Genomic DNA, 27,675 nt, shown 5'->3' with positions numbered 1-27,675 from the left:
GCAGTGGCATGATCTTGGCTCACTGCAACCTCCACCTCCCAAGTTCAAGTGATTCTCCTGCTTCAGCCTCCCAAGTAGCTTGGGACTACAGGTATGCACCACCATGCCCAGCTAATTTTTGTAGTTTTAGTAGAGACAGGGTTTCACTACATTGGCCAGGATGGTCTTGATCTCTTGAGCTCGTGATCTGCCCACCTCTGCCTCCCAAAGTGCTGGGATTATAGGTATGAGCTACCACGCCTGGCCTAGAAATGGCATTCTTATGGGCAATATATACATAAAGACTCAGGTGTCTGAAGATGCCTTTTTACTTGAGCCTAAAACTCTAACGAGGTGCTTCTTTAGGAGAAAAGCCAAAAAACTTATTGACAACTCCTATCATCTGTCTTCCAAACAAGCTCTAAATATAACAAAGCTTTTTGGTAGCTGAAATTTTCACTCAGCCTTAAGATCATGTTGTTTTCCACTTTATAAAAAAAAATAAAATTATATCCCTCAATGCACATGGCTCTTCTTTCTCTTTCTTCCTTCATCCTTTCTTTCCTTCCTTCCTTCCTTCCCTCCCTTCCTCCCTCCTCTCTCCCTCTTTTTCTCCTTCTCTTTCTTACAACAGGGTCTCACTCAGTCACCCAGGCTGAAGTACAGGGTGCAATCATGGTTTACTGCAGCCTCAACCTCCCAGGCTCAAGTGATTCTCTCACCTCAGCACCCCCGAGTAGCCAGGACTACAGGTGCTCACCACCACACCCGGCTAATTTTTGTACTTTTGTAGAGACATGTTTCACCATGTTGCCTAAGCTGGTCTCAAACTCCTGGGCTCAAGCAATCCACCTGCCTTGGCCTCCCAAAGTGTTGGGATTACAGATGTTAGCCACTGCACCTGGCTCTTGTTTCTTTATGAGTTTGGAAGATGTCAAATAGATAGGTCCCATCGAATTAGAACACAAAAAACAAACCCACAAATGTCAGGGCATTCTTAGAGAAGAAAAGGTTTTCTAGCCTTCCAAAAGCATTTTTCCAACAAGTTAGTCAGAAACACTCACATATCCCAATATGCCAGGCTTCACTCTTGTTCCCAACTAGGTTGTATCTGTTGGAGTGGCCGAGCCAGCAGGCCCCAGGCTGCTCCGCTCTCTTAATCTCAGGGACTCAATGTCATGAGGTTTCTAAAGCACAGAAAGCCTATAAGGAAGAGGCACATCCTCACCTGAACAGGATGAATTCTGGTGTGGGTGCTTCCTATGCCTTCTACTGTGGTGACGGCAGCACCATACAGAGAACAGATGGGAATCAGACAGGCATTGGCTGGGTGATGCCTTCAGAATGCAAAAGAAAAGCACAAATTACAAATTATGTCGCATACAGTGGGAAAGGGGCCAGGCATTCACTGAGCTTCTCCACTGTGGCAGGTTTTTGTATAATGTCCCCAGGTTTTACACATACATTTCCTCCTTAGCTCAGGCACAGGCCCATTTTAGAGAAGTGGAATCTGAGGATCAGAGTGATTTACTCAGGGTCACAGCCAGAGTGTCAGAGGCAGGATTAAAATTACGCCTCCTAATTCTAATTCCAGAATGGTGTCCACTTATCAAAAACTGTCACAACTTTGATGGTTTTTGCTCTTGAATGAGGGGTTGACATTCTCTAGTCACAGGTAACCATGCACCTATGGCAGGCCAGGTCTCCATTAGCAACCAGAGCAGCCAGCCTTCACCAACACCTCACTGTCACGCTGATGAATGCATAAGTTAAACATTAAAGAACTGGAGAAACTGGTGCCTTAGTACAAAGACCAGAAGGTAAAAACAAGCCATTAAGAGTTGTAAGAGACTGCCACTCCCATTCTAACAACCAAAGTAAACCATACGAGGAACATAATCACATTTTCAAAGCTCATCAGATGCTGAGTACACAAAGAAACTTTATGAGCAAAACTTAATAAATAAATAAACTAAACTCCGATGTGACAACCCCTTCATAAGAGAGAAGATACAGTTGCTCTCATCCCTGAGATACAATTATTCTCTTCCTGAAATTGAAGGAGGAAAAGGAACCTGCCTTAAACAGGAATAAGGAGAAACCAGACCAACTTCCAACAAATTTTGAATGGTTGCATGTGGGCTGATAACAACAGATTCAAATACAAAGCTGGGATGCATTATCTTCAATCTCTTCCCCACCAGAGATCACTGAGTGCTGGGGGTAGTTCCCCAAAATAGGCAGGGAAGGAGAGCTAAAAGAAACTTTCCAAGCATACTGGTCCTTAAACAAAGAAGGCTGGGGGAAAGACAGAACTGAGAGAAACCCTAGGTACTCAGACTTCACAGAGCATAGGGTAGTCGCCACTCCCTAGAGGCTAAAGACAGAGCAGCATGGCTGCGACAGATCTCCCAAAGCATGGAAGGTGAGAGAGGTAAGCAAAGAGAAATCCCTCATGAACTAAAAAGCTGACAGCCAGGCCGTAAAGCAGGGAGGAACCTCTCAGAGTTCAGACAGCGGGTAGTTTGGTGTGGAACACAGGCAGATATCTGAAACCTCACCAGTGCTCAGATCCTTAGCCTTCAAGTGCGATCTGTGAAATGATGTAAAATGGTCTAACATTAGCATAATTGGATTCCCAGAAGAACAGAGGGAAGAGTGTGTGGCACAGAGTAAATATTTGAAGAGATAATGCCTTGAGAAGTTTCCAGAAGACATCAACACACAGATCCAAGAAACTTGGCAAATGTGAGGAAGGATAAATACCAAACATAAACAGATGTTAAACATAATGGGAAGCCATTGGGGGCTTATAAGTACGGGAATGACTTGATCTGATGATAATTAAAGCAGATCACTCTGGCTGATGTATGGAGAATGCACCAGATGGGAGGAAGGAGATAAGTTAGGGGCTGGAAGAGTAATATATGAATGTGTTGATGGCATTATCCTCCACTGCAATTTCAGCCTTGCCTTTCCTCCCCAGACAGGGAGTTAGGGAGCCATTCAAGTTTTGACAGGGGATTTTTTTTTTTTTCTTAGAGACAAGGTCTTGCTGTGTTGCCCAGGCTGGACTCAAACTCAAGCAATCCTCCTGACAGCCTCCCAAGTAGCTAGAAATGTGTGCCACTGTGCCTGGCTTTGATGGGGAATTCTTTGACCGTATGTTATCCTCATTGATGCTACATTTTTTTCCCAAAACATTCATATTCCTAGGACCATGTCTGTCTTGTTCATCATTGTATGCCCAGTGGCCAGTTCTTTTCACATGGTAGGTACTCAATATATATTTACCAAATGAAGGAATATAACAAAGTTCAAAATTATAAAAATTCAACCATATCTGGACTTTGCTGTACGGTACCTTATCCTCTTGGTGATGGGGTTGTATCGTGATATCATCACTGTACAAGCACCACAGCCTCCTCCTCCACAGCCATACTTAGTTCCTGTGAGTCGAACTGGAAGAGGTATAGTTAAAGATCATATGTGTTATGTAATTCTCTTTCTAGAATAGCCCTGCCACTAGGAAACAGTAATATCACAGACTCTTAAATGTTAGTTAAGTTCAATACATATTCATCAAATAATGTGTTTATGTCTTAATTACTATTATAGAAGCTATAATAATCTTGTAAATTCTTGATTTCCTTTTGTGTGTTATATCTTGCATTCTCCCTTTGAAAACAACAGGACGTCAGGTTGCTAAAAATAGGGCTGAACTGAAAAAAGAAGGGTCTATATATGTAAGCACTTGAGTATTTGAAGGTATGAACACATTGCACATTTATTCTCATCCTTATCTCTGTCTTTGATGACACAAAGCAAAATATTAAATTGTAGATAATGCTTGGAATATTTGTGTCATCTTAGCCATGTTTGTGTATTTCTCTGCCTTTCAGTGGCAAAAGCTGCCACCTGTTCCCTAATATCTGTTCTCTCATTATTCCTTAGAAATAGAAACACTGATTTTTAGCCACACACATGGCTTCCCAGAGTAAAAAACAGACTTTCCCAGACTCCTCTGCAGCTAGGTGGGGTCATTAACAGTGCTGGCTACTAGGATGTAATTATAAGTGTTGTGTATGACTTCCAGGAGAAGAGTGTCCTTAAAAGGAGAGGGGTGCTTCTTTCTTTGCTCATTACTTCTTCCTATTTGCTGGAATTCAGATATGAGGGCTGGGCCTCCATTAGTCATCTCTGACGGTGGGGAGAAAGCTGTGTGCTGAGGAAGGTGCTGCTTGGTTCCTCAACAACATTGTGACACTGCTTTACCAGCTCTGATCCACCTACCTGTGGGCTTCCTTTATGTGAGTGTGATAGCCATGCAAACATGCCTCACAGACCTCCCTTCAACACAGAGGGTAACTGACCAAGGGACCCTGTTGCTGTACTTTAATACTGATCACTCCAGTTTTCATTAAGACCATGCTTCCCATGGACTGCTCTCCACCAATGGCTTAGTGCTATGGAGAGACATGGAGTCCTTGTCAACCATCCCCAGTGGTTCTGAAGAACATGCCTTAGACTGACCAGCAGTCTAGGGCCCTTCCACTCAACCTTATCTCCAGGGTCAGACTTACATGGTGATCAAATGGCTCCCTAAGTCTCCTCTGATTCACTCCCTACTTCCTTTCCCACAGGCATTTCTCCTAATAAAATCCTGGCACATTTAATCTCATTTTTGCTGTCCACATCCTGAAGAACCTGAACTAACATAATGAGAAAGAAAGAAACTCCTACCTTCTATCTTGTTTACCATGAGGTGGAGTTTTCTGTCACTCACAGTGAACCAAACTTTAAATATTATACATAGGTACTGTGGATAATCAGGGAGTCATGTTCATTGTTTTTTTATGTCTAAAGATCTTGAATGACTTTCATGATCATGTTTCAGAAACATATTCATGTGTCTGAAAAATAATTATTGATGCTTTGGAGTTATGTACTCTTTTGGTAATTTTACTCTCTCCAGGGGGAAAAATGTACACACCCCCTTTGAAACATAATTTTGCATATAATTCAGTAGTGTCTTTCACCGTCGGGTAGCCCACTGGAGTTCATGCATAGCAAGCTAAAAATACATTCCTTTGATGGCATTTATTTGGCAAGTTTTTCTAGGATAACATTTTCAGGTTTAGTTCTTCCATTTTTCTTTTACTTTCATTTCAGATGACTTCTGTGCTCTCTTTTCCTAATGGGCATAATAATTAGTCCTTAAGGACAGAGTATAAATATTGTGACTCTTAATTCTAAAGGATGCTTAATTAGGTCCTTTTAACGTCTATTAAGTTTCCATTACTAGTTTCTCCATTTTATACAGAGACTAGAAGAAAATTGGTTCTTCTGACGGCCACATTTGTGCACTGCCTATAAAATGATAGGACTTTCTCAAATATGAGCATAAAACCATGATAGTAGGGAATATGTCTCAGTGTCTCTAATGTATATTTGAAATATCATTTAATGAGGATATTGGAGTTATACAAATACACACACACATACACAGTCAAAGTAAAGAAAAGGATACGCTTCTTCCTCAAATAAGGCAACAGCATTGTTTCAGGATCGACATTTTTTTCTATCACCTATACCAAAGGGAAAATAAGAGTTAGTTGAGAGAGCTAATATGAAATTCACATTGGTAGGATCACACTAATTTGAGGGAAATGCATGTTAATTAGCCCTTTTACTCATATTTTCAAGTAGATTTCAGCTTTATGGAACACCTGTGATATGCAAACCACCTCTCTTATGTGTAATCTTGAACCCCACCACAATTGTGCTCCTGTCCTTGGTCCTGAATTATCGCTGTTCTCTAAGGCAATTGTTGTTTCTGCTAACAGGAACACTACCTCCTGTCCAGTTTTTTCTAGAAAGTTTAAAGCAGGTGAGAGTAAAGACATTAGTAGAACATTCAGACTTGGGGGAGGAGTGGATGAAATAAGAAAGGAAAGGAGGGAGGGGAATTGCTGGAATAGAATAGCCTCTGAGAAATTGATATAGTTAACTTTTAAAAAGACTTGTTTGTTTATCTTGTTCAAATAATTGTGGTTTCCAGTAAAAGATAACCAGCCATGGCCCCAATCAAATAAACAAAGGGGAAGATAAAACATGTATGCTAAGTGATGCAAAACTGTGCAGCAAGGACATACTTAGGCAAGTTCATGGGAGCAGCCTGGCAGCATAGCAGCAGAACAGCATGCTGTTTTTTCTCGAGGATGACATCAAAATGTCAAGATTGGTTATGTTTTCCAAAGTGATCATGTTTTCTCTTTTTTCACAAAAATTTGACATTTCTTTTGGATTCATAGAACACAAGAAGCATGACTTGCTTTGCCATTTCAGAAGCTGAATTCATCTTTCACCATATTGTAGTAATTTTCCCTCCTGGGAAGTAGTAGGTGAGGAGTGGACATATGCTTATTCTAGGGCTGCTGCCTCACCCTCAATTCTAACAGGCTGTATGCCAGGCAAGGTGAGGCATATGCCAATTGCCAAGGTCAGATCTGTGCCCTAGAAGAGTCTGCAATATAGAAAGATTGGTGCATGTGTGTCTGTTTGTGTGTGTGTATGTGATAAGAAAAAATATGGGGTGCCTCTCAGGTATCTTCAACTTAATTGGCTCTCAAATGGAACTCTTTATTTTATTTTCCAAACTTACTTACTCCTTCCCTTCTTTTCCTTAACCTTTTAATGGCCTCAGTATCTGCTAGGTCATCTAAGCTAAAAAACCTGAGCTATTTTCAACTTTTTTTTTCCCAATCCACCACAATCAGTGTCACCAAGTTCTTCCACTTGGGCTTCCAATGTTCCTCTAAACTCCTTTCTCTCCTACTGTCACTGCGCATGAGCCCATATCACCTATTGTCTGAATGATTATAAGACCTGCCTGAGAGTTCTCCCTGCCTCCACTCTTGGTACCCGCAATATCGTCCTCTGCACCACGACCAGAGTGACTGCTGTAAAACCCAAGCCTGATCGTCTCATGTATATGCCTAAATTTAACGTGGCTCCTGGCTGCCAAACTGCCATTCTGGGAATTCCTGAATCATGGAGATGCTTGTTAAAATGAAACCACTATGGAATCAGGATTTCTGGTAGAGGGAACCAGAAAATGTGCTTTTTAAATGAGTACACTGAGTGGATCTTAGGTGAATTAATAACCAACTATTTCCGGAATACAAGAAGAAATTCAAACTCAGGCCACATGGATGAACTGGACAGTCCAGGGGGTACGTTGGACTTTCACCTTCACTGCATTTGCATGCAAGGTTCCCTCTGTCCTGAAAATCCTTCCTCTCTTCTTGGCAGAATTTGGTATGTCATTCACCACCCTGCTCAAGTGTTCTCTATGGAGAGTTCTGCCACCTAAAATACCCTTCCGCATCTCAAAGTAACCATCCTCCTCTTTGTTCCTATGGCTGATGTCTTCACCTCTTCTTTTATGACACTTTTTACACTGTATCATAATTATTTGTGTGTGTACAAGACTATCTCGATCCTGAAAGAAGCCATCTTCTGCTATTCTTCTTTATGCCAAACACTGAGCTTGGTGGTGGGGAAATATCACAGGATGTAATAAGTGTTAATTAATGAAATGAATGACTGGAACATGCTATGTATGATTTGGTATGAGATACCAAGAAGGAAGGAATTTCTCATAGACTTGGGCATCTGAACAGATGAAAAATAAAGAAAAACACAGAAGTTATTGGTGGCAGAAACTGTAGGTTGTCTATCCTGGCATGCATTCTCCTTTTCTTCCTTCCCGCTACTTGGAATAGGGATGAAATGGCTAGAACCCCAGCAGTTATCTTAGACCATGAGGCAACATGTTAATGGCAGGAGAGAAAAAAGAGAGAAGAAACGTGGGTCTCAGATAACACCATAAAGCTTCTGCCCCAACCTCACAATGTCTGTTCCTAGATATGATGGTAAACAATAGAAGCCCCGTTTTAATGGATAGACAGGGTCTGGGTAGCCTAGTTAGTAAAGAATAGCATTTTAGGCTTGAGGAATATTTCTATATTTGAGGAAGGAATTCATGGAAGAAGGTGGTCATGCTTGTTTGGGTATGTGTTCCAGGAAATGTTTCAAGGGATTGGAATCTGGCTCAAAGTCCCACCAGTTTGAAATGTGTTTTGTTGTTGTTGTTGTTGTTGTTGTTTTGATGTAGTGAGTGTTGTATTTGGAGGAATTAGGGGCAGAGATCTAGCACGCATCTTGTCCTGGCAGCTCTGGGAATGAAACAGGGAGGTTAGGACTCAGAGGGAGGCTAGAAGGCATACAGGGGATGGGTAACAGTTATTCTGGTTGACTCTGGATTTGAGAGATGTTGCCAGTTCTCAGGTCAGGGTCATTGCATGTACTCATCTCAGCATAGTCTTGAATCTGAGGGTGGAATCTGCCCCTCTGTATCACTGCCAGCCCTTTTGGGAGAGTCCAAGTTCATGCTGTACTTGGTTAAGAAATCACTTTTCTCTGTGTACTGCCAGTGACTAGTGCCTGAGGAGGCCCTGCCAGATCCAAGAGAGTCAGAAAGAGAAAGGAAGAGAGAGATAAGAGGAGAGAGAGTAGAAAATAAGGAAGGGGTAGAGGTGCATGTGAAGGGACAAAGCTGAGAGGTAGAAGAGGAGGAAAGAAAGGGGTGTATGCTGTGAGATGCAGTTAGTAGAGAACAATAATCTACAGCAGCCTCAGAGGAGAGAAAGAAGCCTCAGGGAACAGCCATGAGGACACATCTTCCTGAGCTTTAGGTTGCTTTTAAAATTCATTTTGCTTGTTACTTCTTTCTGCCTAAGGTGCCTCCACCTTCTCCACTTTTCTCTGAATCATTGCAGCCATTCCAGAAGCCCAGAAATTTCCTCTCTCAGCCTTGTAAACCAAGAACCTTAGAGAATGCTAGCCAATAAACTGCTCTTTCCAGATTCCTACACCAGTACCAAAAGTCTATGCTCATTGTGCAAATAATGCAGGATGACTGCTTCTTAGCATCCTTGACACCTCTAAGCAGGTTCTGGCTCTGCTAATGAAACAGATTATTTTATAGTCCAGATAGCAACAATTGTTTCCACATATCAATTTACAATCTGTTTACTGTGTACACCCACCCTGCTAACCTCTCTCTATGCAACTTAATCAGCCCCAATTTCAAGGGAAAAGGTTCTGTTATTAGCTCCATTTTGCAAAAGAGAAAACAGAAGCTCAGCGACATTAAGTACCTTGCCTGAGGCCCCAGACCCGCCAAGTGGCAGAGCAGATAGCACAGGATTCAAACCCATCCCTGACTAGTTCTAAGGCCCATACCTTTGATTTCCACACCTCATTGCCTCATGAAATGACATGCTTCATTTCCTGAGTTGAGGTTGTTATGTGGCATCTATGGCAGAATTTATTCATGGGCTCTTCCTCCCTTAAACTCCATGTTAAATGGGTCATCTGTTCTTCTGGGGGCCTTGGTAGAGTGAATAAGGTTTCAGAAATCTCTCTGCAACTAGGTCCCTGGCCAATGTGCGCTGTCCTTGCCTCCAGATGTCGTTACCTTCTGCCTGAGGACAACTTTTGGTGACCTGAGAAAATTTAGCAAAAAGCAGAATAGAAGCCAATCATGTCACCTATTTTCTCCTAAGTGGCTTCACTTCTAAGCTTCTTTTTCAAAGGTGAGTTTTTAATTCCAGAGATTGTGTTTGACTTCAAAAGCCCTCTTCTAGGGTGGATTTTCTCTCATACTCTTCTCAACAATCCCTTACTCTCTGGAACCAAAAAGTTTATGCTAGGCTGGGCACAGTGGCTCAAGCCTGTAATCCCAGCACTTTGGGAGGCCGAGTCAGGGAGATCACCTGGGGTCAGGAGTTTGAGGCCAGCTTGGCCAACATAGTGAAACCCCATCTCTACTAAAAATACAAAAATTAGCGTGGTGGTGGGTGCTTGCAGTTTCATAGTCCCAGCTACTCAGGAGGCAACAGAGTGAGACTTGATCTCAAAAAAAAAAAAAAAAAAAGCTTATTCTAGCTCTTTCCATGTAAGTAATCAGGCTTGTTTATTAAGTACCGAAGCACACACCTAACAGAATTTAGAAGGGAGGAGAAGGAAAGGGAAAGATTAACACAATTTCTTCTAATGGGTAATTGCAAAAACAGAATCAATATCTCCAGATTATACTTTACAAATAACCACAGGACATTTGGCCCATAGACAAAGTGAGTCCGTAGATAAGAACTAGCTTATCTAATTTTAAAAATCAATACAGCACAAACTTGTTGGCCATTATGTTAAAAATACCAATATTTGTTTGGAAGTGGGGGAAGGAGAAGCGAGGAGATGTTAGACTCACAATCCCTGTTTCTTCATTTAACCCAAACCCTTACCATCACCTATAAAGCCCTAGTAATCTGGCCCCTGCCCATGTTGCCAGGCCTACCAACCTACCTCCTTAAGCAGACAGAAATCCTCCCACCTCAGGACCTTTGCACCTGCCATTCCCACTGCCTGGATGCTCTCTCCCCAGATGTTTGCATGGCTTGCTCCTCACTGCATCCCAGTCACTGCTCAAAGGCCACCCTTTCAGACAGGCCAAAACATCCATCCCCTCTAAGTATCCTGCACACTCTCTGTCCCCACGCTGTGCTTTATTTTTCATATTAGCACTTCTCACTTCCTGACATTACACATTTCCACGTATTTATATGCTTGCTATCTCCCCAGCACAATGTAAGCTCCATGCACGCAAGGACTTGTTATTTCTGTGCTCTGCTGTATCTCATAAGCCTGGAACACTGATTGGCATACGGTAGGCCCTTAACAAATAAGTGGATTGAATGCTCATGATCACTCTTTATGAAGTAAGTGGTATGATCCCCTTTTAACAGAGAAACTGGGCCTCTGAGAGGTTAGGTTTTCTCAATCAGAATTAGAATTGGAATTGAAGACTTGTTTGTCTAAACAACAAAGCCAGTGTTGTGTTTACTATACCATTCTATTATGCAAAAGAAGAAAAAAATGACATAATGTCAATCACCTCACCCCATTTTCATATTTCACCCTCACAGCAGTCCTGTGAAGGGGTCCTAATGACCCCCGTTACAGATCAGGAAAAACTAGCTCATCTTATCCAATGTAGAACCCAGGCAGCAGGGGCAGACAAAGTTTTTGAGGGGCCTAATGTACAATTTGGGGGATCCTCTTTAAGAAACATAATACAAAACCACAGATGAAATTAGGCTCAGGGTCTTAGAACAGGCCTCACAACTAGGGCCTGGTGCTTCACACTGGTTAGCTTCCAGGGGAGGCAGCTGGTGCCCGTCAGGAAAAGTGTTGTGGCTGCCCTTAGCCAGAAGCAGTGGTCACAGGTGGCTCTGAATGAACCGGCACCAACACGAGCACCAGGGAAATCAGGTGCCACTGCTCTTGCTTGGTTGTTAGCTCTGTTTTTGTTGTTTTTAAGAAATAGGATCTCACTCTTTTGTCCAAGCTGGAGTGCAGTGGTGTGATCACAGCTCACTGTAACCTTGAACTCCTAGACTCAAGCAATCCTTCTCCTTCACCCTCCCCAGTAGCTGGGCTGCAGGCACGCACCACCACACCGGTTTTTTGTTTTGTTTTGTTTGTTTTTTTTTGTAGAGACAAGGTTTCGCCATGTTGTCCAGGCTAAACTCGAACTCCTGGGCTCAAGCAATCTTCCTGCCTCGGTCTCCCAAAGTGCTGATTACAGGCGTGAGCCACAGCTCTCAAGGGAGCTCCTTAACCTTCCTGCCTCAGTTTCCTCCTTCAGAGTAATGTCAATGAAACTGGAACATTAAGAGTGAGCAGAGTTGATGCTCACATTAAGGGGGGTGTTTTAAAGGATGCCCACGGGGCTTTGCTGCTCCCAAACATCGGACACTGCCTGGAACTGTCCCTCGGGTTGCGCAGAGCGAGCCCAGCTTCTGAGGCGACAGAGCCCACACCCAGCAGTGGAACCCGTGAGGACCTTGGAGCCCCCAGAGCCTGACTTGGGTTCAGCTCTGCCAGGAACTAGCTGTGACTTTGGAAAGTAACGATTTCTTCATCTGAGAAACGATGGGGGTGGTTTGAATGTGTTCGTCTCTACGGTCTTGTCCCGAATCTAAGTTGCTCTCTGCGCTTCCCAACGCACCCCGCGAGCTGAGGCTCAGCCATTTCTGTAGGCTGCTGTCAGTGTACTGGGGACGTTCCCGTTATCGGCTGGGATTGAGGGAACGAAGATCTGGGAGTGCTGACCCTGATGGGCAAGAATACTTTTTGTCTTACTGTTTAGGGAGGGCGTGTGGTTGGAAATCAGCTTGTGAGCCTTGGAAGGAGAGGAAAGGGGAACATGAGGAAGGTGGGGGCCCAAAGATCCAGGACAGTCCCTGAAAACGCAGCCTTTAGCTGCCCCGGAGGCGGGGGTGGGAATGCGAAGGCAAAGCCGCTGTTACAGGAGAAAGCCAGTCCGTGCCTGAGTGCCTTAAACGGCGGGCACGAAAGGATGGGACGAACGGCAGGGGCTCCTCTCTGCCCCGGCCCTGGCCGCAGGTCTGGGGCAGAGGAAGCCCGCGGGAGCTCACCTTGAGGCCGTTCACGTAGAAGAGCAGCTCGGACGCCCGGTCCATTGTGGTGTCCGCGCTGGTTCGAGGGCCCGGAGCGGGAGGCGGAGGTTCTGGGAAGTAGCGGGCACCTGGGACCCGGCGGCACCGACCCGCCGAGTGGGGCGGGGCTTGCTGGAGCCTAAAGTCCAACCCATCCACCCCGACGGAGAAAGCCTTGATTAAGATCCAACGTTCCTGAGCTCTTTGCCAGGAACTCTTCCCGGGACACCAGCACGTGTGTGGGCGTCACTGGCGCCCTCTATGTGGGCGGAAATCATCCGGCGAAGATGAAGACGACCCCTTCATCTCCTCGCCAGTGGCGCTTAGCGTCTGTGTCACACCCTCTTGCGTCTTAGCAAACATTGTAAGTCCTGGGACATTGCTTTTGATGGTCTTATGTTACTGCATATTTTAGGTGGTGTTCCAGCTGGATTTAAGTCTGGGAACATTAGTACCTCCCCTCCAACCAGGCCTGCTGTAGTCCTGGACTCTTAAGTGTAAACAATCATATTTATTCCAACTCTGCAAGAGCGGATCTTAGGGAAAACAAATAGGTTTACAACTTGATCTTTTAGAAATATAAGGTTGGTGCAAAAGTAATTGCGGTTTTTACCATTACTTCCAAAGGCAAAGAACTGCAATTAATTTTGCACCAACCTAATAATTACTGGTTTTAAAATGAAGTGCTACCTTGATATAAACTTAAAAATTTTATCACTATTTACAGTTTATCCAGTAACTAACCACAAAGTTTATCTGGTAAATAAGAACAGAGATGTAAAACATCTTGGAAAACTTAAAAAAAAACTTGGAAAATACAGCAAAGCATAAAAATAAAGAACACCTGTAAGCCCACAACTTAGAACTTACCACCGTTCACTTTTTTAGTCTATCCTTACTTTTTGAAACATGTACTTTTAACACCTTTAAAAACTTAAGTGGGATAAACTAGTTATTTTCCAGGCTTCTTTTCACTTGCCATACCTTAGAACATTTTCCCATGTTATTTCATTTATGTAAACACAAAAATTTTATTGTGAAATTTTCCAAACTTTGCACATAAAAGTGAAGAGTGCAACTGGCATCTACCTGCCCTTCACTGAGCTTTAACAATGGTCAACGTTTTGGCATACTCCATTTTTTGTAGTATTTAAAAGCCAATCCTGGACATATTTTAGCCCTAAATACTTCAAAAACACACATACACATCCTTTTAGTCAGCCGCAACACCATTTCACGTGTCTAAAAAATGTCTTTTACACTTGACTTCTTTGAATCAAACAAGAGCTGTGCAATGTATTTGCATGTGGTCTCATCAGTCTCTTTTGATCTAAAACAGACTTTTTAACACTATTAACACATTGAAAAAGAAACCAGGTCAGTTGTTCTATTGAAATGAACCATTTTTTGAATGTGGCTAATTGCTTCTCCCTGGTATTGTTTTTCTACTCTACTTATTTCCTATGCACTAAATATTAGATCTAAAGCTTTGATTAAATTCAGGTTCAATTTTTTGGGGGGGAGAGGGCAAGAACACTTCATAGGTGGTACCATATAATTAATATTGCAGCACAGCAGGAAGCATATGGTGTCTGGTTGTTTCATTCGTAATGATGCTAACATTGATCAGTGGGTTCAGAGGGCTATTCCTTTGTAATGAATTTCTCCATCAACATTTCACCTAATTGTTTTACATCCATTGTTGAGCATTGCCTGAGCGGTAGTTTTAATAGGGGTTTGCAATTTTTCTAATTCTAGCATTTCTTCTTCATTCATCAACTGGGATTCTTTGAATAAAACTATCCATCCTTCACTAGAGCTATTGACTAAACCCCTCCAGCACTCTGTACCCCTACTGCAGTCTCTCAAAGTGTGGTACTAGGACAATCCTCGGACGGACTCACCTGAAGCATCTGATTAAGATGCAGAATTCTGGGCCCACCGCGTTAGTGGTCAGATATTGTCTAAAAAAGTTTTCCATCTAGGTGGAATAGAGTTTGAGTAGTCACTTGAATTCAATAAACTGTGTATTGATCTCAGATATGAACAGGATTTATTACTACTTATTACTGGAAGAGTAAGTGATCTTTAAAACCAAGTTATAAAAACCAAATTCAAAAGAGCCTGAAAGGTTAATCTCCTCCTCTAAGTCATCAGATTACATATAATAGAAATAATACAGAAGCTGACATTCAACATGTATTTCTGAAAACAGAAGAATGAAGGGAGAGAAAACGGGCCAGGGCAGGAGGTGGTTTTTAAACCCTTTTGGATGTCCACATATATTGAATGGGTTAAAAACAGACAGCAAAACAAGACAGCCTAGTATACAAGATAACCAATGCAAAGGTATTTATTAACACATTTTATTTGGTTAAAAGGTTATTGTTTGGTTAAAGGCTACTAGGTAAAAAGAAGCTTAAATAAACAGGAAGGTAAGTTATATGATGACCAAAATGACTCAAAAAGTTTAATGTTACAAAATAGCTATTTTATGCACATATACCTATTAATAAACATTAAGAATGGACAAACCAACACTCCATGAAAGGCCAAAGAAACAACAACAAAAAAACCTTTTCATTAAGCATTTCATCTTCTTGATACTATATTTCTGTTTTGATTCCTTATGCTTGGAAAATTCAGAAAAACCAGAATCCATAAATTCACTTCATCTTCTCATCTTGCTGCAAAGTAGAAAAAAAGGAAGATTAACAACAACCCAAAATTAATGCTTTTGCTGTGAAGCATGGAGAAGAAAATTGTTTCATCATATCAGTAGAAAAGAAGTTTCCTTAAACCATAAGCTTTGTTAAATACTTGAAATACTCTAATTTTTCTTAAATCTTATAGTTCTATCAGAGTACTTCAAATAATTCATTTCAAATATTTAAGAAAAATTAATCAACATAGATTTTATACATTACGTGTTTATTACATAGTTCCTTTTTATTAGAAATTTAGCATATGTTCAAGAACATGTGAAAATATACAATTTAAAAACAAAGTAAATGCTCATGTTCCTACACCCAGGTTAAGAAACAAAATATTACCACACCTCCAATATGCCCCTTTCTGATCACATCCCTCTCCTCCCCCAAAAAGGGACCACTATCCTGAATTCTATTATCACTCCTTTCTTTACAGTTTTGTTTTAAGCACTTGTGTATTGCTCTCCCAAAAAGTATATTGTTTGGTTTTATCTGTTTGATAGATATCTTTATATCAATGGAATTGTACTGTAGGTGTTTTTCTGTGACTTTTTCCACTCAACATCTTCATTCATTTTCAAGCCTCTCCTTTATTGAAACATTAAACATTTTATATTCTGTGTCTGATTGCTGTTTCTGCTGATACCTTGTTCCCCTGTGTATGTAATGTTTTTCTTTACTATGAGGTAGCCCTTCATTTTCCTTGCAACTTGGGCTGTGCAAAACATGTTGAGGTGTGAGATGGACAACTCCCTACAAAATATTTGCTTCTAATAGACAACAGAGCACTATAGTTCATGCACTAATTATACTAAATCCTCAGCTTAACTTTTTTTTTTGCCTTCGAAATATTGTGAATTCCAGCTATAATCTGCAATAAAGGCTGTATTTTGGTTATGAATTCTAAGGAAAGATTTTTTTCCTCCTTAATTCAGCACCCAAGTTATTTCCTGGGGCTGAGCAAGCTAGTGGGGAGGTTATTTTTAGTTTGCTCTTTTACTGAGAAAGTAGATCAACTTTATGGAAGATCTATTAGACTCTTTATTTTGGATAAACCCTAGGATTTGTCTTCTGTCCCTAGCCCCATAGGGCTGTGAATGCAATGTTTAGGTTCACCTAGTTAGACAAATATCTTCAGGATAAGGTCAGTTCCCCTCTGAGTTCCTGCTATCATTTGATCTTTGATCTGAGCTTTTCTTACTTTCCTACTAAAAGAAATGTTGGTTGGCTAATAGTCATTAGTTAAGAAATGCGTTCAAGGTATGTTTTTTAGTATTTTACCCAATAATTTTATTTTTTCAGTAAAAGGGTAGATTCCTGCACCTAATACATCATGTTTCAAGATATGGAGTTTAGTTATATTTTACATGCATGTGTGTAAGTGTGGTTTTTAGATGAAATACATAGACATGGTCCCAAATTTAAAAAGGTATACAAGATTAGGTGGAAAGGTCTCTTTTACTCCTTCGTACTCCTCTTCAGAGCCAGTGTGATACCACTGCCTTGGGTAATTAGATAGAGTTTAATTAATCCTTTCAAAAGAAGTACCTATTCTAAATAAAACATAGCAAAATGCTGTAAGGAAATAATGTTCTATTTTAGTTTAAATGTACAGTGCATGCAGATGATTTGCTATACAGCTTAGTTGGTAAAATTTTTAAAAGCAAAAGCCACAACATTCAGTATAAATTCCGAGTGATGACCACCCAGTTGCCACTTTTTTTTCTTCCTTCTTTTTGGATTGGAAATGGTATACACTAGGTATATCACAGCTTCTAGTAGCTCCCATGAAAGTACATCCTAATTAAAGCTGCTTGCTATTATGGAATGATCATCATAGGTATTGAAGATAGGAGTGGTAGGAGTTATCAGGAAGGTCTCATAAATATGTTTTTAAAGTCTTTAGTCCAGAGCACTGAACATGACAAATGAGGACATTTTTAATATAATACAGGCCATAATCCAAAATGAATAAGTAATAATCATGATATTTACATAGCAAAAAGCAGAGCAACCACCCTTCTGAAGCAAAAACTACAGGAGATACATGGAAACACAGGACACAGTAGATTTTAATATACAACTCTTAGTATAACCTTAGTACAAAACAGATCACTTATTTACAAAAAATAAGAGACAGAAGATCTAAGCAACATAATAAATACAGTAAATCTCATGGATATATATCAAACTTTAGACCTTGATTATGGAGAATATACATCTAAGCAATCACAGCACAGTTATAAATGCTGATCCTATAGTAGGTCACAAAGAAAATACTGGCAATTTCCATAAAGCAGAAATATTACAATAAATAATTTCTGACCAAAATGCAATAAAACTAGATTTACAAATAAAAACAAAAAACCAGAAAGGTTCATCTACCTGGAATTTTTAAAACCTCCTAATAACTCCTGAAGAAAAGGAGAAACTTAAAAACGACATTGAAAACACTATGTATCAGAATCAAGATACATTGAAAGCACTGATCAGAGAAAAATTGATTGCAAAAGACACTTTTAAAAAAAAATTTTTGTGTGTGTGTTCTATTTACTTATTTTTATTTTTAATTTTTTGAGTCAGGATCTTTCTCTGTGCAGTGGCACAATCATGGCTCACTGCAGCCTTGACCTACCAGGCCCAAACTATCCTCCCACCTCAGCCTCTCTAGTAGCAGCTGGGACTACAAGCACATGCCAACATGCCTGGCTGATTTTTAAATTTTTTGTAGAGTGAGCGTCTCCCTGTGTTGCCCAGGCTGGTCTCCGACTCTTGGGCTCAAGTGATCCTCTCACCTCAGCCACCCAAAGTATTGGGATTACAGGTGTGAGCCACTGTGCCTGGCCATAAAACACTGTTATTTATATAAATGAAAGAATAAAAACAATAAATTTTAATGGGAAAACAACAATAATAAAGTAAATCAAAGAAAACACAAAGAAGGAAATAATAAATATGAAGCAGAAATCAGTGAAGTAGAGAACAGAAAAATAGATCCAATTAGTAAATCAAAGTACTGATTTTTTGGAAAAGTTAATAAATAAACTACTACCTAATTTGATCAAGAAAAAGAGAAAAAGAACAAACACAAAAAATAATAAATGATATAGGTAAAATAATTATGGGAAAAAAGATTTAAAATTAATTTACATGTCTAATTCATAAAAGATACTTTGCAGACTTTTATGCAAATAAATTTGAAATCTTAGATGAAATGGATAATTTCCTGTGGAAATACAAATAACAAAAATTGACCCCATTACAGCAAAAAAGCTTAAACAGACTAATTTTCACACACACAAAAAACAGTCAACGTTATTAAGGAACTATCCCACACAAAACAGTACTAGGTCCAGATGGTTTCAGAGGGGGATGCTAACAAACTTACAAAAACCAGAGAGTCCCACTGTTCTAAAATACATACAAATAATTATAAACATAAATTATAATGCACTATAAATTATAATGAAATATAAATTATTTCATTAAAGGAACCAAGACGGTGACTTTCTTGATTCCCTTAATATGATACCTAGGCCAGATAAAGACAATTCAAAGGTGGATAACTATAGACTCACATCAGTTATGAATGTTGATATAAAAATTCTAAACAAAATATTTTGGCAAACTCAAGTCAACATCACATTATGAAAAACATACTCCATGACCAAGTGAGATTTATTCCAGGAAAGCAAGGTTAGTTCGGTACTGGAAAACTCATCAACAGATGCCATGTTAATACATGTAAGTAAATGAAGTATATTACTATCTTCATAAATGCTGAACAAGCCTTTGACAAAATTCAACAATCATTCATGATAAAAACACTCAATAGGCATCAAGGGGCATTTTCTTAGTAAATTATGTACATATCTTAATCCTACAGCAAGTATCTTGTTTAATGGAGAGACAAAAATACTTCAACAGAAGCATTTCTACTAAAATCAGGAACAAGGCAAGCATGCCTACTATTCCTGCTACTATTTTAACATTGTACCTGAGTTATTAGCCAATGCTAATATAAAAACAGTAAGAGGCATACAAACGGGGTAATGAAGTAAAACTATCTCTATTTTCAGATGATATCATACTATACCTGGAGAACTCAAGACAATCAGTGAGATAAGAGAATAACAGAGTTCAGAAAGTAACAAGATATAAACTGACACAGAATTCAACAGCTTTCATATATATGAACAACATTGGGCATCAGTTACATGTCCATATATAATAGCAACAAAGAAAACTAAATACTTATAGACCAGTGGTTTTCAACTCAGGATGCTTTTGCCTCCCGGTTGAAATTTTGCAACATATGGAGACATTTTTGGTTGTTATAAATGTGAGGGTGCTACTGACATCTAGTGGATGGAGGTCAGGGATACAGCTAAACATCCTACAATACACAGGACAGCCTCCCATAAAAGAGAAATACCTAGCCCCAAAGGTCAACAGTGCCAAGGTTATGAAACCGAGCCAGACAAGTCAATACCATCCTAAGATTCATTTGTAACAACAAACATTCAAGAACAGTGAGGGAAACAATGAAAAAGAAAAACCATGAGAGGATACTAGCCCTACCAGACATTAAAACATACTATAGATCCTCTACAATAAACAAGGAGACCACTGGCAAAGGTGATGAGATGTCTCACTTCCGAGATGACATTTTGTTATATAAGACTCTATCCTGCTACAGGAATTGCTCTAGAGATTCTCCACAGCTGGCTTTGAAGTAAGTGGCCATGCTGTAAAGGAGGCCGTGTGGCAAGAAGCTAAGGACAGCCTCTAGTCAACAAGAAGAAGATGAAGCCCTCTGTCCAGAACCACAAGGAAATGAATTCTGCCAATAACCTGTGTGACTTGGAAGCAGATTCTTCCCCAGCACAGCCTCCAGATGAGAACCAGCCTGGACGACACCTTTAGTGCAGCTTTGTCAGACCCTAAGCAGAGCACCTAATTAAGCTGCATCCAGATTGCTACTTAAGCCACTAGGATTAAGCCACTATGACATACTGGAACATCCTGTGTGTCAGAAAGTAAGAAAGTGCTCCAAATAGTATGAAGTCATGTCAAAAGGACACGGAAGCCAACCTGAAGGAACTCTTAGTGGTCAAAGTTGGAATAACTTGAGCAACAAGATAAATATTGATGGCATTGGACTTTCATCTATAGAACAAAAGAGATACCCATGATATATATCTATATCTATATCTATATCTATATCTATATCTATATCTATATCTATAGAAAAGACAACTCTTCCTTACAGATGAATTCCAATTAATGTAGAAGGAAAGGGAGAAATCAAAAATCACTACTAGTAGTACCCACAGTAGTACTGTTGCAGGCAAGATCCACCAATGGATGCTAAAATTAGTGGGTGAAAGTTTGAGAAATGGAATATATAGACTCAAAGTATCTCCCTCCCATGTTCATTAACAAAAGAGGAAAAGATTGTGACTTCACAGTTAAAAAACCCAACAGACACCACCTTAACCAAGGAATCAAGGCTAACATGACTAGTAATGAAACACATTGACATCATGAAGCCTTGAAATGAGGCAAGAAGGACATATAATTTCTGTGAAATATTTGCCAAAAAAGCACAACTGCATTGCAATCATGAGAAAATATCAGACAAACCCAAACCGAGAGATATTCTACAAAATAAACTGACCAGTAGTCTTCAAAGGTGTCCAAGGCAGAAAAAAAAAAAAAAGACTGAAAACTGTCATAGGTTGGAGGATGCTTAGGAGAAACAACAACTAAATGCAATGTGGGACTCCAGATAGAATTCTGAAACAGAAAGTGATGTTAGTGAAAGTCTATAGTTTGGTAATAGTATTGTACCAATGCTAATTCTTTAGTTTTGATAATTTTACTGTGGGCACATAAGACATTAAAATTAAGGAATGCTGGGAGAGGACCATATGGGAAACCTTTGTATTATTTTTACAACTTTACCATTAGTCTAAAATTAGTTCAAAATAAAGTTTAACTTACAACTCATTAAAAGGCAAATGACCCAACTGAAACATGGGCAAAGGATCTCAACAGGCATTTCTCCAGGAAGATACACAGATGGCCAGTAAGCACATGAAAAGACGCTCAACATCATTAGTTATCAGGGGATTGCAAATCAAAACCACCATGCAATAACACTTCATACCCACTAGGACGGCTAGAATCAGTCACAGAAAAACAAGTGTTGGTAAAGATAAAGAGAAATTTTTAAAAATCATCATCGTTGGTAAGCATGTAAAATGGTACAGCAGTTTTGGAAACAGCTTGGCAGTTCCTCAAACAATTAAACAGACTCAGCAATTCCACTCCTAGGGATATATCCAAGAAAAAAAAAAAAACAATACTTTACACACAAAACCTTGCAAAAGAATGTTCATAGTAGCATATTCATAATAGCCAAAAGATGAAAACAACCCAATTGTCCATCAAAGAACAAATGGATGAACAAAATGTGGTACATCTACACAATGGAATATTATCCAGTCATAAAAATGAATTGAAATACTGATACATGCTACGATATGAAAGAAACTTTAAAACATGCTGGGTGAAAGAAGCCAGTTGCAAAGACCACATATTCTATTATTCCATTCATATGAAATGTCTAGAACAGGGAAATCTAGAGAGACAAGAAGTTGATTAGTGGTTGCCTAGAATTGGGAGGATAGGAAAGTGATAACTAAAGGGTACAGGGTTTCTTTTTAAGTAAAGAAATGTTCTAAAATTGACTCTGGTAATGGTTGCACATATTGATGAATATACTAAAAACCAGAATATTGCATACTTTTTTTTTCTGAGACAGTTTCACTCTGTCACCCAGGTTGGAGTGCAGTGGTATAATCTCAGCTCACCGCAACATCTGCCTCTGAGTTCAAGGTGATTCTCCTGCCTCAGCCTCCCGAGCAGCTGGGACTACAGGCGCACGCCACCATGCCCAGCTACTTTTTGCATTTTTAGTAGAGATGGGGTTTCACCATGTTGGCCAGGCTGGTCTTGAACTCCTGGCCTCATGCAATCCACCTGCCTCAGCCTCCCACAGTGCTGGGATTACAGGTGTGAGCCACCACATCTGGTCTAAATTGTACAGTTTAAATTGTGTGAATTATATCTCTCGATAGCTGTTTAAAAAAAAAAAAAAGAAAAAAAAAAGAAAGGCCCCTTGGTCCTTAATTTCACTTTTAATTTTCTTTTACCCTGCCTTATATTACTGCCATCTGCTGGTTATTGCTTTAAAATACCCATGAGAATCATTCTTTTTTGTTAGATGTGATCATTGTTGTCTAGTTTTGCTAAGAACTTTAAGTTCTTACTTTTTAGAGAGAGATATATCGAAGTGTTTTAAGAATTAAATGACTCAATATTTGAGACTCTAAAATACAACAAAAAGGATACATGAAGCAAATACGACAAAGTGTTATAACTGTTGAACCTGAGGAATGGATAAATTGGAGGAGGGCACTATTCTCTTTGTTGGGGTATGTTTGAAATTTACAAAAATAAAGAGAAAGGACTGTTATTCTTTGAGAGTAAAGGACACATAAACCACTTTGACTTCTAGGGAACAAGGTAGGAAATAAACAAATGGGGTAACAAAAATGGCTTGCAAATCACAGGCCACAAATTTTAAAAATTATAAGTATCAGGCTACAATTTAAAATATGACAGTAGTAGAACTGGGAACTAACCAAAAGCAAATCAATTTAAATCCAGACAATTCTCCAACCCCCCAAAAATAGCCTGTCCAAAGGACATATTTCTTCAACTCTTACCCAAATCATACTGTGGTTGTTACATATCAATAATATACATTTTATTGAATTATCAGAAGTGCTCAAATACTAATTCAGGCAGAAATTTTTTTAAGGATATATTTTATAATGGCATACTAAAATCATTTGAAATACTTACTCTCTGAGGCTTGGCTCTTTAAAATAGAAAGGAGTACACCTTCTTCTTCTGCTTGTCCGTTCTGAAGATAGATCTTCTGACTTATTTTCAGATTCAGCAGTGTTATTTGAAACAAAACTGGTATTTGACAAGTCCTGTAATGGTCTATCACCTGAAAAGAATATTATTTTTCACAAATATTTTAAAAAGTATATAGAGATACAAATAGATATGAGCTATATAGTGGTCTGCAAATCACCACAGCAAATTTTAAATCTTGATTCAATTTTGAGAGGAAAGAGACTAACATTTGAAACAAACTGTCAAAGTAGCCTACAACTTTTTCATTCTGAAATCACATATGGCTCCCAAAGTTCATCCTAGTTCAACTCTTTTCATGGAAGCACACAAATTACAGTTCATTCAACATATATGCCATTGATCACTCACTCTGTGTAAGGCACCATGAGGAGCACAGAGATAAAAAATGTCTCACCAGTCTTCTAACAAATCCTGCAACTCTAAACCTTTGTAATTCTTTTGCTTCAGTGTGCTTTTACCTGGAATTGACTTACCCGCCAAAACCTTAGGGATCTACACACATATATTGAAATAACAGGCTCCCAGTAAAAATTTTTAATTGGTATAGGAATGTTTAATATTACAAAATTTCTAATGGCAAAAGAAATATATATTTAAAATTCCATAGATTTGGGTCTGCATGCACATGGTAAATGGACTAAAGTTCTCCCAGGTGATTTTTTCCCCCTCCCTTTTTCTGACTCTCTACTTTTGATTTTTTTGCAATGAGTACTATTTTAATAACTGGGAAAAAAATAAAAAGTAAATACTACAGGTAAAAATCTTACTTATCCTTTAGGGCCTAAAATGCTACCTATTTAAGGATGCATTTGAAGATTCCTCTAGTCAAAATTACTCCCCATTATATCCCTTAGCATAATACATGTGCTTAAAGAATCGTTTATTCCATTTCACCATGATGTTTGTTACATACATGGAATCTGAGGAAAGGGGGTTGGTATTGTTTATTTTTCAATCCTCTATAATATCTAGAAGGGTTTGATCACATTAAATATATGTTGTTGAATGGGGAAAGAGTCTCACTCTCAAGAAACATGCAACTGTCTTCAGTAAAATAAAAACCAGTACAATTCATTATTATATACATTTAAAACATTCAATTTCCTTCAGATGTATGAAAAAGCAAATTATTTGCCTATGGTCTTTATTAGACAAGTTTGTGGTAAAGGCCAAATCCATTTATAGTTGTAAATGTCCAAGATACTCTCACTGTTATTTCCCAAAGTATGAAACTTTCTTTATTCCTTCATGCTATTTCTATGGATCATGTACTCAGTTATATATTGTTTTTAAATTCCATAAAAATACCAGTTAGAAAATACTTCACTGGCTAAGTAAAAAACGAAAACAAAAAACAAAACACTTCTAAAACTTTATCATTTCATAATGGTTATTAACCTACCTATTCCTGATTTTTGGGTTCTCCGGTTGACTTTAAATTTCATCTTGTTCATCTTCTCATGCTCATCATCACTTACTTGAAAGGCTGGGGAGCACTCCAAGGCAAAATTTTCTTTTATTATCACATTTTTACTAGAAGAAACGCTCAAAGGTACTAAACCTTCATGAACACTGTCAAAGGAAGAATCTTGTATGTTAGGTGAATGTATCTCAGACAAAGATCTAAATGCCTTTGTGTAAAAGTCTGGCTTATTTTTGACCATTTTCTCATTCTCCAAATTGTTTTCCTTATCAGCTTGTTCAGATACAGTAGACTTTCCCTGAACGCTGTCAAGTATTCTTTCCATTACTTCATGGCTCTCTGGAGAAGGATCTATGGAGGTCTTCCTTTTCTTTGACTTAGATGTCATTTTATTTACCTTTTTAACCTGACACTCTCCTTCTTTTATTTCTTCCACAAAAGGGAGATCTTTCTTATTCAAAGTGGTAGTGTTTTGCTTCTGAGTCTTACATAGTTCAACTGGGTTTCCTGGATCAGAATCTGCTTCACTAGTAATATGTTTTAAATCAGATTCTAAGGAGATAGATGTCTGTGAAGATTCTGTTAACTGTGAAGCAAGTTTGTTCTTAGCTTTTGTCAAAATGTTCTTTGCCTTGCATGATGATTCTTTCTTACGCTTTTTAACTACTTTGTAGGAATCTAAAATTTGATCACAACTTTCCTTTTCATTACTGTTGACTTCCATATAGTGTTTATTGATAATGTCTTGGCATTCAAGTTTTTGTTTAGATTTATTTACTTTAAAATCAAGATCTTTTGTATAGCTTTCTTGGACATGTGCATCTTTATCATTATCCTCATATATCTGGTTCATTGCAGAAATTATTTCTGTCTTCCAATTCACTTTATTCCTGAGCTTCTGATTTATTTTTGATTCATTTTGCTCAGCAGATTTCCTATCAGTAACATACTTTTTCAACTCCAATATATTCTGGGTGTCATAATCACATAAATTTCCATTATCTTTGATGAGAAGATCAACTGTTTGAAATTCATTTGTGACTTGTAGATTTTCAGAAATTGTTTCTTTATCCTTTGGGGTTAGAGAGAAGAAGTTATCTTTTTCTAGGTCATGTACACCTTTGTTATCATTCTCATATATTTGGTTGGTTTCAGGAATTATTTCTGACTTTTGATATACATTTAGTCTAGGCTTCTTACCTATTTTTGAATCATTTTGACAAGCAGATTGCATATCATGGCCATGTTTCACCCCCAAAACATTTTGAATCTCAGAATCATACAGGTTTCCACTATCTTTGGTAGAAAGAGCAGGTGTTTCAAACTCACTTGGGTCTTCTAGGTTTCCAGGGATGATTTCCTTATCTTTTTGAGTTAAAAAGAGTGAGTGACTTTTAACTGTGTATTCTATACTTTTGTCATTATCTAAATGATTCACTTCAGAAATTATTTCTGTCTTCCGATTTACTTTCTGCCTAAGCTTCTTATTAACTTTTGATTCATTTTGCTGAACGGGGTACATATTGATGATCTGCTTTTGCAAACCCAACACATTCTGGGTCCTATAGTCACAACGATTTTCATTATCTCTAGTAGAAAGAGCTGGGATTTGAAGCTCTTTGGAAACTTCTATGTTTTCAGAGATAGGTTCTTTATCCTCTTGGGTTTTGAAAAAAAAATTACCTTTTTTTAGGACATGCACCACATCTTTATCATTATCCTCATACATGTGGTTCATTCCAGAAATTATTTCTGTCTTCCGGTTTACTTTCTTTCTAAGCTTATTAATGTTTGATTCATTTTGCTCTGAGGGTTGAATATCAGTGACATACTTTTTCAAATCCAATATATTGTGGGTCCCATAATCACATAAATTTCCATTATCTTTGGTGGAAAGATTGGCTGTGTGAAATTCATTTGTGACGTCTAGGTTTTCATAAATGGTTACTTTATCCTTTTGGTTTGGGAGTAAGTTATCTTTTTCTAATTTGTGAATCACAAATGTCTGTCTAGAAGCTTTACTTTTCTTACAAGTTAGGGAATTCTGACCCTTATCAAATTTACTCTCCTGGTGAAATTTACCTGAACTTTGGGATAAAGAGTATGTTTCCTCTTGCTCATTTGTTATTCTTTTCTCCTTTTTATTACACAGTACATTTTCTCTGTCACCTTGTTCAAAGCCAGTTTGAAGGGTCATTTTCTTCAGTTCATTCACCTGAGCCAGCTGTTCATTCATCTGAGCCAGCTGTTCATTATTGAAAATAAAATCGGGATCTTCTGCATCCCTTTTGCCATCCAGGACATCAGATCTTTCTGTCCTGTTTTCAATCTTTTCCCCAATATCGACATCTGAACTATTTTTAAACTGTCTCTTTGATCTTTCTCTGTTTTTTTCAGAGCTGGAATCTTTCACTTTTCTGAAAGTTTTCATTCCATGTTCATTTGTTTTTTTATTACTTTTCTTTTTAATGCCTGTTGAAACTGTGACAATTTTGCTGACTTCACTAGCAGTTAAATCCATGTCAGCATCATACACAGTTTTCTGCAATTGAAAGTCATCATTATCCTCAACTTGATTCATGCACTCTGCATTAGGTTCTCTGGCAGACTCAGAAGATAAGCCAGGAAGATCCTGTTTATTTCTTTGCATTTCAGTATTTGTTTCATTAGTATGACCATTTATCTCATTATTGCAATTTAATTCTGGACTTGAAATGTGTTGTTTATCTAAAACTGTTGCACAGGGAGTGTCTGCAGAAAGATTATTTGATTCCCAAGATGACCCACGCTTCTTCCTTTCAGTCACATTACTAGGAGATGGTTTCTCCCATCTGTGGCCAATAGACTGGGCGTTTCTCATCTCACTCATTAGAGAAGTCTTAGAACTTTGGTCTGAGTGGGAATGGCTTTCTATTAAGAAAAGGAAAACAAAACTCAGAAACAAGTAATGAAATAAATA

General features: G+C 38.8%; 2 protein-coding genes across 3 annotated transcripts in view; both read right to left on the bottom strand.

Annotated features, from left to right (window-relative positions):
- AOX1 (aldehyde oxidase 1) overlaps positions 1-12,953 on the bottom strand; it is an 85,548-nt gene extending 72,595 nt beyond the window's left edge. The window contains exons 1-4 of the mRNA XM_003820713.4: positions 12,546-12,953; positions 5,510-5,567; positions 3,344-3,440; positions 1,208-1,316 (exon numbers count right to left, since the gene is read on the bottom strand). Of these exons, the coding sequence (XP_003820761.2) occupies positions 1,208-1,316; positions 3,344-3,440; positions 5,510-5,567; positions 12,546-12,590 (309 nt within the window). The 5' untranslated portion in view covers positions 12,591-12,953. The remainder of the gene's footprint in view (positions 1-1,207; positions 1,317-3,343; positions 3,441-5,509; positions 5,568-12,545) is intronic.
- A 1,941-nt stretch (positions 12,954-14,894) lies between these two features.
- Positions 14,895-27,675, bottom strand: part of SGO2 (shugoshin 2) — a 57,623-nt gene continuing 44,842 nt past the window's right edge. For both annotated transcript variants that reach the window (XM_034954778.3, XM_014344040.4), the window contains 3 exons: positions 24,696-27,626; positions 23,213-23,363; positions 14,895-15,253 (listed from right to left, as the gene is read on the bottom strand). In XM_034954778.3, the coding sequence (XP_034810669.2) occupies positions 15,238-15,253; positions 23,213-23,363; positions 24,696-27,626 (3,098 nt within the window). In that variant the 3' untranslated portion in view covers positions 14,895-15,237. The remainder of the gene's footprint in view (positions 15,254-23,212; positions 23,364-24,695; positions 27,627-27,675) is intronic.

Source organism: Pan paniscus, chromosome 13 (genome assembly GCF_029289425.2).
Source record: "Pan paniscus chromosome 13, NHGRI_mPanPan1-v2.0_pri, whole genome shotgun sequence".
Lineage (NCBI taxonomy): Eukaryota > Metazoa > Chordata > Mammalia > Primates > Hominidae > Pan > Pan paniscus.
The sequence above is the reverse complement of the archived record's forward strand: the minus strand, read 5'-3'. Positions and strand labels throughout refer to the sequence as shown.